This window comes from Miniopterus schreibersii (assembly GCF_964146895.1).
Source record: "Miniopterus schreibersii genome assembly, chromosome: 10".
Classification (NCBI taxonomy): domain Eukaryota; kingdom Metazoa; phylum Chordata; class Mammalia; order Chiroptera; family Miniopteridae; genus Miniopterus; species Miniopterus schreibersii.
The window spans coordinates 10726700-10744894 of record NC_138110.1 but is presented as its reverse complement, the minus strand read 5'-3'; the positions used below and the strand labels follow the sequence as shown (position 1 = coordinate 10744894).

General features: G+C 44.4%; 1 protein-coding gene across 11 annotated transcripts in view; it reads left to right on the top strand.

Moving 5' to 3' along the window:
• The window catches only part of NINL (ninein like), a 132189-nt gene that overhangs the window by 97348 nt on the left and 16646 nt on the right, over positions 1-18195 (top strand). For all 11 annotated transcript variants that reach the window (XM_081148264.1, XM_081148272.1, XM_081148271.1 and 8 more), the window contains 4 exons: positions 1830-1939; positions 2926-3272; positions 10723-10827; positions 12039-12108. In XM_081148264.1, the coding sequence (XP_081004390.1) occupies positions 1830-1939; positions 2926-3272; positions 10723-10827; positions 12039-12108 (632 nt within the window). The remainder of the gene's footprint in view (positions 1-1829; positions 1940-2925; positions 3273-10722; positions 10828-12038; positions 12109-18195) is intronic.

The window sequence follows — 18195 nt, the reverse complement described above, 5'->3', positions numbered from 1 at the left end:
GCTATCCTTCCTGGCAATTGTACAGGGCAGGCGCCATGCAGGTTCACGTGATGTACATGGCTTCACACCTGCTGCTGCTGATGGGACCACAGGGACTGCCCAGCAGCCTGATTGCTTCTGTCAATCAAACATCGATCATGCAGCCCCTCAGAGAATATCTTGCTCCCATCTGTAGCCCTGAGAGCACTCAGAATTTCCCATACTGCTTGGGAAAAGCTTACTTTAATAAAACACAAAAAAAGCATGTGCTTAAGAGAGCCAATGTAGGAACATCTGCAGGAACTGCATGGGTTTTCTGTGCATGTGGGCCCAGCTTCCTTGGCCCCTGAAGAAACCCCCTCACTTGCAGCTTCTTTAGTGGAATCTGATGGTTTCCAAGACCCACAGCCCTGACTGCCCTCAACGGAGGTTTTGGTGTTTGGCCAGCTCATCAAACGTTACCAGATTCCTGGGTGAGTTGTATATAGCCAGGTGGGCAGCCTGGCCACAGGGAAGGGAGCATTTGCTACCTCCTTTGTCCCTGGAGGAGCCTGAGCTGCACAGGGTATGTGACTCTTGTCAGGAGCCACTGAGCTGTAGCTTAGGGCATGGCAGAGCTGGGGTCCTATACCCAGGGTTGTCCTTGTCCAGGTCTTGGCTGTGGCACCAGAAGCAGCCCCACACTTTGTGTGTCACATAAAACTAAAGCAGTCTCCCAGCTAGGGTCTTTTTTCTTCTCCTTCACCCCTCTGCCTGACTGTAGAGGATCCATTGGCCCCCTTAAAGGAGGAGGGGTCTGTCAGCTGCTGTAGGGGACAGTTGCGATAGCAGTGTTACAGTGGAGGAGGCCATGTGGATTATGGTGTATTCAGCTGGAGCCACTCCCGATGGGTGCCCATTGGCCAGACCCAGATAGCAGCTGTGGTTGTCAGGGCATTAGAATGCCTTCTTTTCTGAGGTGCTCATCCTGACTTCTCTCAGCCCCAGTGTCTCTGTCACTTCTTTTCATGGAAAATAATTTGGGAAATGGGGAGATGGTAAGATTATGGAATGTGTCTTTTCCTTTCACTTTTCTGACCCCTGGACCAACACAGATGAAAGCTAGCATTGGCCAACATCCACATTCTAAGGGAACCCTTTGGTGTACCCCCAACATGCACAATGTTGGGGACGCCTTGCACCCCGGGACACCTGGCAGAACTTGTGGGCGTATGGGTGTCTCATCAAAACAAGCTGCCCAGGTGTCTCACACTGTCAGTGAGGAAGATCTTCTGGAACAAAACGTCGCTTCCTGTGATCTCTCAGAACCTTCACAGTACTTTACTCTATACCTGACTTACTGGTTGAAACTCCACATTATTTGTATGATGTACATGCCTCATCATAAAGCACTGACTTCCACAGAGGTTTGTCTGTGCTACAGATCACACGCTTTTCTCTTTTCAGTTCTTCGTGCCTGGGTCAGGAAACACAATTTAGGGTACAGTAACTGTATCATGTTCAGCATCTTTTAGGTAATTAAAGGGTCTGACAAATCTTGCAGGGAATCTCCTAGTTATATTTTGGAGTAACCTGTGTTCTGGCAAAGACTCAAAATGTTGATTTCTAAAGAGCTCCAACTTTGAGAATGGGGCATAACAGACTGTTTTTGGAGACCTGCAAGGGCCACCCCTCACCACCAGCACCGACTGCCTCTCGCAGAAGGTGCCTGTGGAAGGTTGTGCGTTTCCTGGGTGGTGGAGGAAATCTGGGGTAAATACTTAGTGCCATCCAAATGTCAGATGGGAGGGTGAGGACCAGACCCCATGGCACCCTAGGCAGAATGTAAACAGCAATTTCCTTGTTTGCAGGAATCATCTCCTTCCGGGGCGATTCCACTCCAGTGAGTATAGAAACGGAGATAATGATGGAGCAGGTGAAGGAACATTACCAAGACCTCAAGATCCAGCTGGAGACCAAGGTCAGGGGGGGTGAGAAAGGCCACAGGGAGATGTGGGCACTTCCTGCTGCCTGCCCGAAAGCTTCACTTGCTGTCCTGATGGTTCTGAATGTACATGTCTGCCAGTGGATCCCCTGCTCCATAGTCAGTCTGCTCAGGGGAGGAAAGTGTATAGGGAAAGGGAAATAAAATTGACATCCAACCTCAAGCCCTGTTTGGAGGGAGGTGGGACATAAGGAATAACTAATAGTGGCAGGGAATGGGGTTATGTGTGTGGAGTGTCACAAGGGTACTGCTGAGGCCAGACTTCCCTGCTTGCTCTGTCATTGGGGAATCATAGCTCCTGGCTTTGTTCTAAGCTAAAGTAATCCTGAGACTTACCCTTGATGGGGTACTTTGTGGATTCATGGCCTGGCCAAGTCTGTCTTCTCTGATGACCATGTCTCCTGCTTATTAGATTGTGATGGGTTTTGTTAAGGGACAGTATCCATGACTGTTACCAGGGATCAGATGTCTGGGTCTGAGTAGCAGTGAGGCAGGGCCACCTCTGTCTTGTGGTTATGCCCTTGAGTTCCCTGGGTGTATCAGCTGATAGTTGCTGTAATAACCTTACCCATGACTGGATAGTATTCCTTCCACTGGAGCCTCCCGGGAGTTCAGAACTGCCCCATCAACCTCACAAAGTCTCCCTGTTCTCTCGGTGTTGTCACACCCTCAGCCCACCCTGTGCTTCCTGGCCAGGCACCTGGCCCAGTTGGCCTGTAGCCCCCCTTCCTCACATGCTGGATCTGCTTCATGAGGCTGATGGAAGGTTATGGGGGAAAATAAAGCCTATGGCTACCTGGACCCTTTGGGAGCCTTAGACTTTGTTGGCATGGGTGTTCCCTGCACCTCAGCAGGTCTAGGCTACCCACTCTTTGTGCCACTTGGCAGCCTCATAGTTTGTTGTATTGTCAGTAGTTATTACAGGACGTCTTGATCAACATTGCTCATATTTCTCTTCTCAGGTCAGTTACTATGAAAGAGAAATCGAGGTGATGAAAAAGGACTTTGCAAATAAGAGAAAGGAAATGGAGCAGGCTTTCCAACTAGAGGTCAGTGCTCTGGAGGATCAGAAAGCCAGCCTGGAGAAACTCCACATGAAATCTCAGGAGGTCATCCAAGGCCTGCAAGACCAGCTCCAGAGTGCAACCCATGGCCCTGAGCTGGAGAGGCAGTTAGAGCTGAAGAGGGTGGAGATGGAGCAGCGCTACACTCAGGCTCTTTCTGGCATGGCTCAGCGGCTGGCCCAGGAGAAGGACCAGTTGGAGGAGGAGCTGCACCAGAGGCATCAGCATGAGCTACAGCAATTCAGGTCCAGCACCCTGTCCTTTCAGGATTGCATGTCTAGGGTTTCTTGCCAAGAACCAAAATTTAAAATTGGATTATGCAAACTGTGCAGAATGGCAGTACCTATTAACTAGGTGGTTTTTCTCAGGGGCAGATGGCTGAGCACTGAAAGAACAGGTCATCGTATAAGAATCTTTAAATTTGAAATATGTGTTAACTAGAGCTTAGGCCATGAAACAATCTACTTTGTAGAATTTTAACTGTTTTTTTATTTTTTATTTTATGCATATATATATATCTTTATTGATTTCAGAGAGCGGAAGGGAGAGGGAGAGAGAGAGATAGAAACATCAATGATGAGAGAGTCATTGATCAGCTGCCTCCTGCACCTCCCCCACTGGAGATTGAGTCTGCAACCTGGGCATGTGCCCTGACCAGGAATTAAACCTTGATCTCCTACATCATAGGTCGATGCTCAACTACTGAGCCACCCTGGCTGGGCTAACTCAATGTTTTTTGCCTTCTGCCTCAGACTAGAGCGAAGGGCAGTATGTTCTTCATCATTTAATATCTGGTTCTAATTTTCTAGGACATGATGTTGTAGCACATGGGGAGATGGATAAAAGATCTACAAGCCTTAAAACAATGGGAAGAACCATTAATTTGGGTTAGTGAGATTCTTGAAAAGGCTAAAATGTATGAGCAAAGGAAAGAAAAGGTTTATTTGGAGAACTGGAATGTGGTCTTTTGTGTCTTACAATGTCATAGACTGAGTAACTCGCTATTGCAGGCTCCGTGCTGGTCAGCCAGCCCTTCGTGTCCCATGTGGAGTCTTGGATCCTCATGGCCACACCCCACACTTGTTGGCCCAGAGCTCACTGATAAGGTGCCCACCACACACCTGCCTTCCTTTGGGTTCCGATGTTGTTGCCAAGTGGATATGGCCCTCATTCACCACACTGAATGCAGGAGGTCAAGTGCACTTCCTGTGGAGTTCATGCCCCCTGACTTGGGTCATGCCGCTCAAACCATGTATATTTTTCAGGCATGCATACATGTATGGTGAAAATCCTAAGAGAATATATAGGAACAGCCCAAATTCAAGCTGCTGGTTTCCTGTGAGGCTGGGGTTCAGGTCTGGGAAGGCTGCATGGCACAAGTGCAGCCTTAGTCAGGCAGAGGAGACCTACTGTGTGGCCAAGGGGAGGTGGGGAGGGCTTCCTAAGAGCAAGCTGCTGGGGGCCCTGAACAGCGTACTGCAGTGGATGAGAAGGCAGAGGAGGTGGCTACTACAGCTGTCCAGGCAAGAGGTGATGGTGGCTGGGGCCATAGGGATGGCCACACAGGTGCAGGATGTTGACTGGCAGACTTTTGGAGGCTGATTTGATGGGTTACAGGTGGATGGGATATGGGCAGGGAAGCTGGGAGTGGGTCATGGAGCAATTAGAGAACTTCCAGGAAGTGTCACCAGAAAAGAAAACAGGAGGGTGGAACTCAGTTACTTTTTAGGAGCCTGTGGGTACTGTCCCCTGTAGAAGGTGAGGTGGGTGAAGAGATAGGGAAGGATCCCCAGACCAAGGGGCTGGTGTCTTTTGGGGAATGTTGCTGTAAGGAGGAAGGGACACCTGTGTCAGGAGCCACTGAGAGGCCAATTCACACAAGACCTGCAGCCTGAAGGAACAGGCACCCCCTGAGACCACCAGCATCCCTTACCTCAAGGCTGGGCCCCCAGCCTTGCCTCCTGCTTTGTGAGGACAGGTCTTTCCCCAGCCAGTGGGCCCTTGGCCACAAGTCAAGTGTGTGAGCCTTATAGCCACTTCTAAATAAACCATCTCCCAAGCCACAGCGGCTACAGGACCCCAGATGGGCGAAGCTCAGACTTGAAGGATCTTGAAGACTACGGTGAGGATTTTGGCCTTTATCATAGAGAAAGCAAAGTCTAGAGAGTGAGAGACCAGATTTGGGTCATGAAAGAATCTACCAGCAGTTTAGAGAACAGCAGGGATGGTCTGCTACGGTGAGGATTTTGGCCTTTATCATAGAGAAAGCAAAGTCTAGAGAGTGAGAGACCAGATTTGGGTCATGAAAGAATCTACCAGCAGTTTAGAGAACAGCAGGGATGGTCTGAATACCCGTATGACCTGAGTGATCAAGGTCACTTCTTTCTTGCTCACATCCCCATACCCCCTCCCCCCATGTCACAGCCTTTTTATTTTGTCTGAATTTGAGATAATTCAGACATTCTGGCAGGCACTTTATTGCTAAATAATTCAGCATGTTATTTTATAAGAACAAAGACATTCTCCTGTATATCCACAATATCATGATCAGATATGGGAAATTTAACCTAAATTCAATGCTATTTTTAATTTGCACTCCATGTTCAGAATCCCCAATTGTTTTAATATGTTCTTTATTGTTCATATATTCTAGATCCAGTCAAGGATCGTACTGTGCATTTAGTTACCATATTTCTTTAATATTCTTTCATCTAAGAGAGTATCAGTTTTTAAATTAATTTTTGTCAGTAAAAATCATTTTAGCCATTTTAAGTGTATAAATCAGTGGTGTTAAACATTCACAATGTTGCACAGTCATTACCACTATGTACTTCCAAAACTTCCAACATTCCAAACAAAAACTCTGTACCTATTAAACAATCATTTTTGCTAGTATTTTATTGAGGGTTTTAGCATCAGTATTGGTAAGGGATGTTGGCCTATAGTTTCTCTCTAGTGTCTTTGTCTGGCTTTGGTATTGGAGTAATGTTGGCCTCATAGAATGAGAGGAAGTGTTTGGGAAGGATTGATATTAATTCTTTAAATGTTTGGTAAGATTCACAGAGAATATATTTGCTCCTGGGCTCCTCCTTGTTATGAAGTTTTTTATGATGATTAAATCTCCGTACTAGCTATAGATCTGTTCAGATTTTCTATTTTTTCGAGTCCATTTTGGTAGATTATGCATTTTCTAGGCATTTGGAAATAAACATTTTTTAAAAATCAACACCAGGTATTTTGCAGAATGGTGTTGATTCTCAATTTGGATGCCTGGTTTTCCTCTTGGCTAGATTCAGATGGAATATTTTAGGTGAGATCACTGCTGACACTGCATCCTCCTCAGCTTGTCTTTTTGTATCGTATGCCTTTGATAGAGGACCATTTTCTTTCTTTCTGATGTATAGCCTCCAGGAGTTCATTTATTTATTTATTTATTTATTTATTTATTTATTTATTTATTTATTTATTTATTTTATTATTTTTAAAATATATCTTTATTGATTTCAGAGAGAGGAAAGGAGAAGGAGAGAGATGGAAACCTCAGTGATGAGAGTCATTGATTGAGCCCGCAACCCGGGCATGTGCCCTGACCGGGAATCGAACCCCGATCGCCTGGATCCTAGGTCGACGCTCAACCGCTGAGCCACGCCCAGCCACGCTCCAGGAGTTCTTTTAGTGGGACTCTCATGGGAGTAAATTCACTTAGTTTTTGTTTGTCTGAAAATGTCTCAAATATTTGTCTATTTTTGAAGAGTATTGTTAGGAACACAAATCTACGTTTAGCCCAGCCAGGCATGGCTCAGCGGTTGAGCATCGACCTAGGATCCAGGCAATCAGGGTTCGATTCTTGGTCAGGGCACATGCCCGGGTTGTGGGCTAGGCAGCCGATCAGTGACTCTCTCATCATTGATGTTTCTATCTCTCTCTCTCCCCCTCTCCTTTCCTGTCTCTGAAATCAATAAAGATATATTTTTTAAAATAAATAAATAAATAAACAAAACAAACAAAAAACACACAACAAATCTAGGTTTACAGTTAAAGGGCTCTCTGTGTACATGTTCAGTATCTTTGAGATTCCTTTGTTGACATTGAGTAGTTTGTGCTGTGTCTAATTGCTATCCCTTTGTGTGTGTTTTAGTTTCCAATTGTTGCTGTAACAAATCACAGAGTTAATGGCTTAAAACAACACAATTTATGATTTTACAGTTTCAGAGGTTAGAAGTCTGAAATGGGTCTGACTGGACTAAAATCAAGATGCTGGCAGGGCTGCCTTCCTTTCTGATGGCTCTGGAGCAGAATCTCTTTTGATTTTTTTTTTTTTTTTATAGAAAGAATGGGAGGGAGGGAGAGAGAAACATCTATGTGAGAGAGACACAATGACCTCAGGCACATGCCCCTGACCGGGAATCGAATGGAACCTGCGACCCTCTGGTACACTGGCCAATGCTCTAGCCATTGAGCCACACTGGCCAGGGCCTGACACCGACATTTAAGGACCCTGTGATTACTTTGGGCCCACCTGTATAATTCAGGATACTCTCCCTGTCTAAAGTCAGCTAATTAGCAACATTCATTCCTCTTTACCATGTAATATAACATTCACAGGTTCTGGGGACTAGGACATGGACATCTTTTAGAGTCCCTTATTCTGACTACCATAGTAGGTAGTCCGAGTTGTATCCTCTGGCTGCTTTTAAGATCTCTATATTTTGTGGTTTTTCCATGATGTATTTAGCTATATATTTTTAACTTTTTATTATGTATGTAAAAAAAAATACATATATGTGTTCAATTAGAAGAATTGTCAACAAATTGAACACATATGTGTTATCAGCACCCAGAACAAGAAATAGAACTCTCCAAAACCCCACCAGGGCAACCACTATCCTGACTTCTAACAGCATATGTTAATTTTGCCAATTTTTGTACTTTATATAAGGGAATCACACAGTGTGTACTCTTTTTATATGTGGCTTTCTTGTCCCAACATATGTTTGTGAGATTCATCTATGTTGTTGCTTGTACCTAATAGTTCATGCATTTGCATGGCTATGGAGCAGTCTGTTGTGTGAATTAACCACAGTGTTATTCATTCACTTGTTGATGGGTATTTGAATAGTTTTTAGTGTTTGGCTATCACAAATAGGACTGCTGAAAAAGTTCTTGTACATGTCTCTTTGAGCATTTATGTTGGGATGTACCTAAGAATGGAATTGTTGGGCCATAGGGCATAGATGTGGTTTCCTTTTAACATATCTTACTTAAAATATTATGTCTATTAAATATATAGATTTGTGCCTTATAAAAAAACTCTCAGCCATTATTTCTAAACTATTGCCTCTCCTCTCACCCTCTTGAATTAAATGTATGATGTTAGATCGTTTCACTTTTCTTCCATTTCTTAACCTATTTTTCATATTTTCCATCCTGTTTTCTCTGTCACATTCTGGGTACTTTTTTCATATCTCTGTGTTTAAGGATAGTAATTCTGTCTTCAATTGTGTCTAATCTGTCGTTTAACCCATTCAGTGCTTATTTTAACATTGACATTTTTTCATTTCCAAAAATTTTGTGACACTTTTTTTTTTAATTTCCAAAAACTCTGTTTGGTCCTGTCTGAACTTTTTTTTGATAATTTACTGTTGCATGTTCATTTTTTAAATTTCTATCTTTTTCTTACATAAACATTCCATAATATTTATCTTTAGTTTGTGTCTGATGATTCTAATATCTGAAGTTTCCGTGGGATCTATGGGATTCTGTTGTTTTTGCTTCTGCTGACTCTCATAGGTGACTCTTTTCCATGTACTTTGCAGTGGTCTTTGGTTGTGAGCTCATGTTTATGTGATATTAATTTCTGTAAATCCTGAGAGTTGTAGTAGAGGATGCTTTCTGCAGAAAGGATGTATCTTGTTTTTGCCAATAATTGGGGGCCTACTAATCTGGGACCACGTTAACCTCCTTCCAGGGTACTGGCTTAATGCAGGTGTCCACTGTGCAGTTTCTCCATGCTGCTGACATAGGCATTGGCCTTGGGGTAACCCCATCTTTGTGTTAATGCTCACAGTGTTGGTTTTAGCTTCCAGGTTTTTGTTTTGTTTGGAGGCTCTTGGCGTTATCTATTACCTTCAGTGAGAACAATCACACATCGTATGATCACCTTCACACAGGCTCTAGTTGTTTGGTGAGTGTGTGTGGGATGGGATGAGGCAACCATCAGCTTATCTGATGTCCAGGAAGCTGGAAGTAGATACCCTGCTTCCCACCCTACCACACCCACTCCACCCCACACAGATACTTGCCTTGAATCAATTTGTTTTCTATCCTGGAGCCAGGTTGACAGTTTCAAAACACAGATCGCATTTGTTTTACTCCCCTGCTTGAAAACCTTTGCTGCTTTTAAAATTCCACTGACTTCTATTTCTTTATTTTTCTCTTTAGTTTCTCATGAGATAAAATGAAGTCATACTTACGCTTATGAAAGAAGTACTTGATATTATAACCATATACATAAAATAAACATTAATGAGATCATGTGGCTTTGAGTATTTTTAGATTGAAAACATTACAAGCTAATACCAGATAAAGACCTATTGGGGGTAATAAATGTCAGCCAGACCAACGTGTATTAAGAATGAATTCTCTGGCCCTGGGTGGGTGACTTGGTTGAACGTTGTCCCATGCACCAAGAGGTCACAGGTTCAATTCCTGGTCAGGGTACATGCCCAGGTTGCGGGCTCAGTCCCCAGTAGGGGGCGTGCAGGAGGCAGGTGATCAGTGACTCTCATCATTGATGTTTCTGTCTCTCGTCCCCTCTTCCTTCCTCTCTCTGAAATCAATGTAACATATTTTTTTTAAAGTTGCTTAAAAAAAAAAGAGTAAATTCTTTGGGCAGCAAGTATGGGTTTTAGCTGCCTCGTTTGTGACATTTATTGGTAAATTGCTCATCTGTCATACAATGATGATATATCCTAACGAGAGACTCTCTAAGAGTCACCAGAAAGCAAAGGTGGCTCCAAGCACAGTTGGTTCATGTAGTAGCTGTTCACACTTGTTTTTTTCTTCCTGGAAACATCCACCTGATATCAGGTTTCTCTCCATATGTTGATGTGGGCATCTTCCTAGGTTTCTCCTCCCAGTGCTGTGGCCTCAGAGTATAGAATAGGGGGTGGGGTACTCTACCTAAAGAGGACAGTGTGCCCACGTGTTTCCGATCTTCTTATTCCTTGTGTTTCTTAGCTCTACGCTGGAGTTCAGTGGTGGAAGGATGAATATCCTCTGTAATAACCTGAGGACTCACACCCAGCATTGTGCATTGGTACCCACCACAGACACTGACATTTCACTTAGAGGGTATAAGATGCAGGAACAGGTCAGCTATAAACACAAAGTAAATGGAACCAAGGTACTGACTACATTAGTGAGTTGCTGGTTGTGTGACCATTTTGGAAGCTAAGGAAGCTTTGTTTTCTGTAGCTTACCTCTAGGGAGATGCAAACGGCAGCGAATTGTAACTGGGTAGAGAGACAGGAAAAGGGAAAGGATGCCCTGAGCCATCGTCTAGGGAAGAAGAAACGTAGACTATAGGGTTGGGTTACCATGACTTCTGAATCCAAGTCCAGACTAACGTGGGCTGCATCTGGTACCTAGTGCCTAAGTTTCCACCCTTCTTTCTCTTTGCTATTTTTCATGCAGAATTGAGTTGGATAGACTTTCTGAAGAAAACATGGTGTTGAAAAATGAGCTGGGGAGGATTCAGCAAGAGCTCGAATCTACAGAAAAGACAAACGATGCACAAAGGTAAGGGCCCTGTCTCATTGGTTTTACTCAGAACTTACAGCTTATGACACATTATACTCTCTGTAGAATGAGGTTTGAAGGTATTGCTGTAGGAGAAGGAACGTGTTCACAGAGCAATCCCGAATTCCAGAAAACCCTAAGTGGGTGAGCCGTGCTGACCTCTGACCTCTGACCAGCCTGGACATGCATGAGAGGGCTCAGGCCTCCTTCCAGGTGTTGGCAACCACCTTCATTCCCGAGTGCCTGGTCTCAAAAGTTTGAGGTAGACAGTGCATGTAGCACAGTCATCACCACAGTGAGCAGCTCCAACACAGGCCGCTTCTCACCTACTTCTCACCCCTACAGAAGTACTCCATTGTGCTAAGGGGTGGGAGAGGCACGAGCACTTTTGTAGGGGTAGGTGGTGCTCCTGAGGCCTTTCTCGCAAGTAAAATCTGCTCCTTCATGTCCTGGTAATGGTTTCAGCTGTGCTTTTTGCCAAGATTTTGTTTCTGGCCTATTGATTTTAGTGAGTCATAGTCAGGATAGGGGTTGGGGATGGAGAAGAGGTATAAAGACCTGAGCACTGAGGCAGGAGAGACTGTTGGGGGTGAGGGAGACACAGAAAACCTGTTGGTGGGTTTCTGCTTTCACTACTGCAGCCCTATCTTATCCAAGGGCAGTTGGTCGACCTTTTTTTAACTCTGAAATTGAAGATGAGCTTAGCTCTAAGAGGCTGAGAATGTGGTGCTGATTTGATAAAATTTCCATGATTAATTAAAGTATGGAATCCAGAACAGGTAGTCAGACAAGTAATTGCTATCACACTGTAGCAGTTCTGAAACAGAAAAGATTTTTTTCACTTTAGAAACCCTCCTCCCAGGTTTGCTGCCAACACGCCTCTGACAACAGACCTTAGTGGATGTGAGGCTCTGGGGCCTTTATGCTGCTGCAAGTGAGTAGTGCTCGATGTGCTAGAGATGAGATACTAATGAGTGCGACTGAGGAACGCTACAGGGGGCTCGCTCGGTGATGCTGGCAGTGTCCTCTGGCTCTAGGGTCGGGATCCAAATTGGATTGGCAGCAGCAGTCGTGTAGAATAGTAACAGAGTGGTGGCTGTAGTGAGAGTGTTATGTGGCCAAAATCCAAGGTGCTGCAGTTATAGTGGGCGATGACTGGGGGAAAAAACTGGCTGATCAAAGTGATATTGTTAATTTTGCTTTCTCAACAGGAAGGAAATTGAGGTTTTAAAGAGAGACAAGGAAAAGGCCTGCTGCGAAATGGAAGAGCTCAGCGAACAGGTCCAGTATTGACACCTGGCATGAAGCTTTTTTTCCATTATTTTGAAATCATTTCAAACTTACTAAAAGTAAATAGAGTACTTTTTTCTGAAAGATCTGAGAATGAGTTGCCAGCCCATCAACCCCACACGTCTCTCAAAAATCAGCTAATGAATGTGTTCCAGAATCCCTGCCTTAGTCTCTCGCCTGTTCAGTTTGGCCAGCTGTCCCACTCCTTCAGAATCATGCTTGGCATTTAATCACCTTCAATCAGTCTGTCCTTGGTTTTTAGGACCTTGGGACTTTCAATGCTAACAAGCATTTATTTTGTACAAGTTCTTCAGTTTAGCTTGTTTGATGTTTCCTTATGATTAGATTTAGATAATGCATCTTTGGCAGGAATATATTAAAAAAGTGATACTGTGTTCTTCTCATTTCATCCTATCAGGGGAACAATGATTTGTCCCATTACTAGTAATTCTTAGTTAGGTATGTTGGCCAGGCCACTCCACAGTACAGTTACTTCTCCCTATGTAATAATGAGCATTTTATGGGTGGATACTGTGATTTTATATAAATATTCTGTTCTTCATCAAACTCTCATCCACTTACTTTAGCATCTTTTGTTTCTTGGTGGAGTCAGTTATTACTATGATGGTTGCCAATTGGTGACTAAGTCCACTATTCCTTTTGTATTTATTTGGTATTCCAGTGTAAGGAAGAGCTTTCTCTTCTCCCTATTTATTTATTTATTTATTTATTTATTGACATCATTATATTTCTATCATAGATTTCTGTTTTATTCAGTGGGTTATCATATGTTACCATCAGTTACGGATGGCTTGTAGACAGCTGTTGTCTCCATCTGTCCTCACATGGTCTTCCCTGGTTCGAGACTATCTTACTCTCTTCTTATTAGAATACCATCATATTGGGTTAGGGCCTAATCATATGACCTCATTTTATCTTAATCACCTCTATAAAGACCCTATTTTTAAATATAGTACAGTTACATTCTGAGGTACTGGGGGTTGAGGCTTCAACATATGAAGTTTTGGAGGACACAAATCAGCCTATTACAGATATCACAACCAAGCTATTGACATTGATACAATCCACGGATCTCACTCAGATTTCACCAGTTTTACTTGTGGGGGTGTGTGTGTGTATTAACTTCTACACAGTTTGATCCCATGTAGGGTCATGTATCCACCACCATAGTCAAGATGCTGAACAGTTCAACTCCACGGGGACCTTCATGTTATTGTTTTGTAACCATACCCACCTCCTTCTTGCCCCCCTGCCCCAGCCCCTCGCGCCTGACGGCCGCGAATCTTTCCTTCGCTTCTAAAATTGTGTGATTTCAAAATATTATATAAAAGGAATCATATAGATGTAACCTTTGGGACTGGCTTTTCTCACATATCATAACCCTGGACATTTATCCAGCTGGTGGCATAGTTAGCTTCTTTTTATTGTTAAATAGTATTCTAAGGTATTGATGGCCCACACTTTAACAGTCATCTTTTAAAGCAGGGGTGGGGAACCTTTTTTCTGCCAAGGGCCATTTGGATATTTATAATATCTTCTTGGGCCATAAAAAATTATCAGCTTAAAAATTAGCTATGAACAAAAGCTCCTAGACTTAATGAATTTCAAGTCCCACCTGTGGTTGCCTTGGCAGGGCCAAACCAAATTATTTCAGCCCGCAGGCCATACATTCCCCATTCCAGTTTTAAAGGATAGCCAGGCTGATTTCAGTTTTGGGCTATCCCAAATAATGCAGCTATGAACATTCCTGTGCAGGTTTTTGTATGAACAAAAGTTTTTATTTCACTGGGATAATTGTCCAAGAGTGCAGATACGGAGCTATGTGTGATAGTTACATGTTAAGTTTTATGAGAAACCGCCAAACTATTATCCAGAGTGGCTGTAACAGTTTCCATTTCCACCAGCAATGTACTCTTGACCCAGTTTCTCCGTATCCTTGCCAGCATTTGGCGGGTTACTAGTTGTCTGCTCTGAGGGTGTATACTAAGACAGAAAGGCCAGCGGGGATCGCCTTCTGCGTTGGCTCCCCTCTGGCAAGGCAATACTTTGAGGGCAGGAGAAGAACAGAGTGCTGTGTGTATTCTTCAGAACAGTCGCTGTTAGTCTGCTTAGTCTGCCACAACCAAATACCACACACTGGGGGCTTAAACAACAGATTTTATTGCCTCACAGTTCTGGAGGCTACAAGTCCAAGATGATGTGCTGACTGATTTGGTTCCTGGTGAGAGGTCTCTTCTTAGCTTGCAGACATTTGCCTTCTCACTGTCTCACATGACTTTTCCTCTGTGCATGCACACAGAGTGAGAGAGACTGTGCTTTTCTTTTTCTTCTTATAAGACAGGGGTGGGGAACATCCGGCCTGCGGGCCGTATACGCCGGGGAAATCATTTGGTCTGGCTCTGCCAAGGCAGCCACAGGCGGGACTCAAAATTAAATAAACCTAGGAGCTTTTTTCATAGCTAACCTTTAACTTGATAATTTAACTCAAATTATGTAATAAATATCCAAATGGCCTTGGCAGAAAAAAAGGTTCTCCAACCCTGTCCTAGAGCCAGAGCTGCCTTGTGAGGACACCCTTCCCTTTTTGGAAATGTTAGTGCAGGGCTGTAGCTCAGAAAACCACCTTGCATGTATTTGCATAGAAAACACCAGCCACAACGCAAATGAGGAAAAGGCTGTCAACCTGTGAGCCTAAGTAAAGCTGGATGTTTTCTGTACTAGACTTGCAACTGTTCTGTAAGTTTGAAAATATTTCCAGAGAGCCTGGCCAGTGTGGTTCAGAAGTTGAGCAATGACCTATGATCCAGGAGATTGCGGTTCGATTCCTGGTCAGGGCACATGCCCAGGTTTTGGGCTTGATTCCCAGCAGAGGGTGAGCAGGAGGCAGCCGATCAATGACTCTCTAATTACTGATATTTTTATATATATATATCCCTCTCCCTTCCTCTCTCTGAAATCAATAAAGATATTTTTTATTTATTTATTTTTAAATATTTCCAGAGAAAGACTTTAAATAGTAAAGACCATTAAAAGAAAATAAACTAGTGTGTTTACTCCAGGACTTGAAGGAAGGTTCCATTTCTGGCTGTTAATGGAATCAGGCTTTCCTCAGAGGACAAGGTGAATGTGTGTCAATACTATAAAACATAATACTAAAAAACAATATTAGGGGGATCCAAGATGGTGGCAGAGTAGGTGGAAGTTACACTCACCTCCTCCCAGGACCAAACTGGAATTACAACTAAAATATAGAACAATCAACCTGAATAACCAACTGAAGACTAGCTGAACAGGTCTTATAATTAAGGATTTATAAAAGAAGCCAAATTGAGACTGGTATGAAGGACAAAGATACCCACATGTGGCGATTACGAATCCAGAGGGACATCTTAGCTGCGGGGTCCCCCATAAGAAGCATGGGGTCTCAACCCCATGCAGGGCTCCCCAGCCCGGAGCACTAGAGCCAGGAAGAGGAGCTCATAACATCTGGCTGTTAACATCTGGCTGTGAAGATTAGTGGGGATTCTGTCCACCTGGGGGAGAGAGACGTCTATTAGAAATCCAGGCACCTTCTTAAAGGACCAGTGCACAAAATCTTCTTTGCATCCACTCACTCTGGGCTCCAACGAAGTGAGGGCAGCTCACAGTGGATTGGGGTTGTGTGAAGAGAGACTGGATTGTGTGGCTCTGTGGGGGAGAGCTGAATGAACAGCCTTCGGGGTTTCTATGCTGAACCCCTCTCTTACACAGCCCACAGATGCCATCTTTCCTGGGTCAGACACTCTCCTCCATATGGCATTAGCCTGGGGGAATCCAGTAGCCCCACCCTCCAGGCTCCCCATTGCCCTGCCCTGCCAAGCTCCTGCCCTGTGTAGGAGTTAGCTGCTTGGCCCCATGGTGTAGACTTTCTTGGAGGGCTCTTAAGAAGGTCCAGGCAGCCCTAGTTGGACTGGCTCAGTGGTTAGAGCGTTGGCCTGCAGACTGAAGGATTCCAGGTTCAATTCTGGGCAAGGGCATGTACCTGGGTTGTAGGCTCGATCCTGGCCCTGGTCGAGGTGTGTGTGGGAGGCAACCAGTTGTTGTGTCTTTCTCACGTTGATGTTTCTCTCTCTTTCTTTTCACTCTCTCTAAAAAGCAATGGAAAAAATATCCTCGATTGAGGATTAAAAAATAAATTAAATAAATAATGTTATAAAACATTAAAAGAAAAGGTCTAGGTAGACTTAGGGTGTCAGAGACTGAGTTCTGTGGCTCTGGGACAAGGCTCATTTTCCCCTTGCCCCCCATGAGCCTCACCAGAGCCGCCTCCTCACAACAAATTCACTAGCCCTAACCTTTGATCTCCTGATGGGTGTATGTTGCAGAGCATACCCCCTGTAGAGGAATCATCTGGCTGTGGCAGGCCTGGGCCCATGGTGCAAACTTTCTAGGAAGGCTCTTGAGGAGAATTGGGGAGGCTGCCTTAGTCAGTTTGGCTCAGTGGTTAATGCATCAGCCTGCAACTAAAGGGTCTAGGGTTTGATCCTGGTCAAGGGCACATACCCTGGTTGCAGGCCCTATCCCCAGCCCCTGGTCAGAGCACATGCAGGAGGCAACCAATCTATGTGTCTCTCTCACATCAATATTTCTCTCTCTCTCTCTCTCCCCCCCTTCCACTCTCTCTGAAAAGCAATGGAAAAAACAGCCTTGGGTAAGGATTAAAAAAAAAAAAATTGGGAAGGCTGAGTTGTGTGGCTCTAGGGTGGAGCCATTTTTCACTTGAAAGCTCAGCCACAGTCACCATTCCTGTTCAGAGCCCTTTCTTCACACTGCCAAATCTTGGTCTGTTTAGGGCTGATGAACTCTGCTAGCTTCAGCCTGATGGTTCCCTGAAACCCTGCCCCACCAAAGAGGCCTGCAGGCACCCAGTAGGTGGCAGAGGGCCTTGGTATACCCGGGAACTTTTCCTGAGTGGCCACAAACCCAGCACAGGGGCCGAGTTTGAATTTGTATCAGTCTGTTGAACACCATTCGCCCTTGCCCTGTGACTCCCTGAGAATCTACCTCATGTCCTACCAGAGGTTCATTCAGTTACTGAGCCTAAGAGGCAGCTGGCAGGCGGAGGTGGACTCTTGGGGTGACTTGGGCCTTTTGTTGATCTGCCATTGGTCTTGATGCTGGTGGAAGCCAGCCTTGGTATGCAGCTTGGTTCCTCCCATGTACACCTATACCCAGCCGAAGCAGCCAAGAGTTGTAAATTGCTTTGTAGCATCTAACAGTCCAGGGCCGGTCACAGGTAGTGTCTGACATTGACCTGCAGTGGAATTCCTCCCCAAAGGCCCCAGAAGCAACATATCTGGTGGCAGACTTAAGACCACATCAGAGCATGACTCATTCAGCTTCATAAGCAGCACTCCCAAAGAGAGGTCTCTGCAGGCACCAGACCCTGCTGGGGGGGATTTGCTTTGTGAGGTAAACCCCTGCACAGCAGCTTGAATGCTCTGATCGGGGTCAATCCTCATAGTCAGCTAGTTTGAGGGTCAGCCCCACAGATGGGCCAACAGCAATCAAGACTCAACAGGAGGGCTCACAAAACCCACATAAGGGATATTCCTGTAGCACTTAGCTCAGGTGATCAGGGAGACTGTGCCACCAAACCACGCAAGACACCTACTACACAAGGCCAGCATACCAATATTGGAGAAATAGCACAACTACCTAATACAGCGAAACAGATATAGAGAGGCAGGCAAAAATGGGGAGAGAAAGATTCATACCCCAAACAAAGAACATGAGAAAATCCTAGATAAAGAACTAAATGAAAAGTCAAGCAATCCTCCAGGTACAGAGTTCAAAATAATGGTTATAAAGATGCTCAAGAAAATTAGAACTTCAATAAACAGCAAGCATATAAAAGGATAAAAATTATAAAACAGACTAAGTCGGAAGTGAAGAATACACTAGAAGGAATCAACTGCAGATTAGATGAAGCAGAGTATTGAATAAGCAATCTACAAGGCCACATAGCAGAAAACACCCAGTAACAACAGCAAAAAGAAAAAATTTAACAAGTAAATA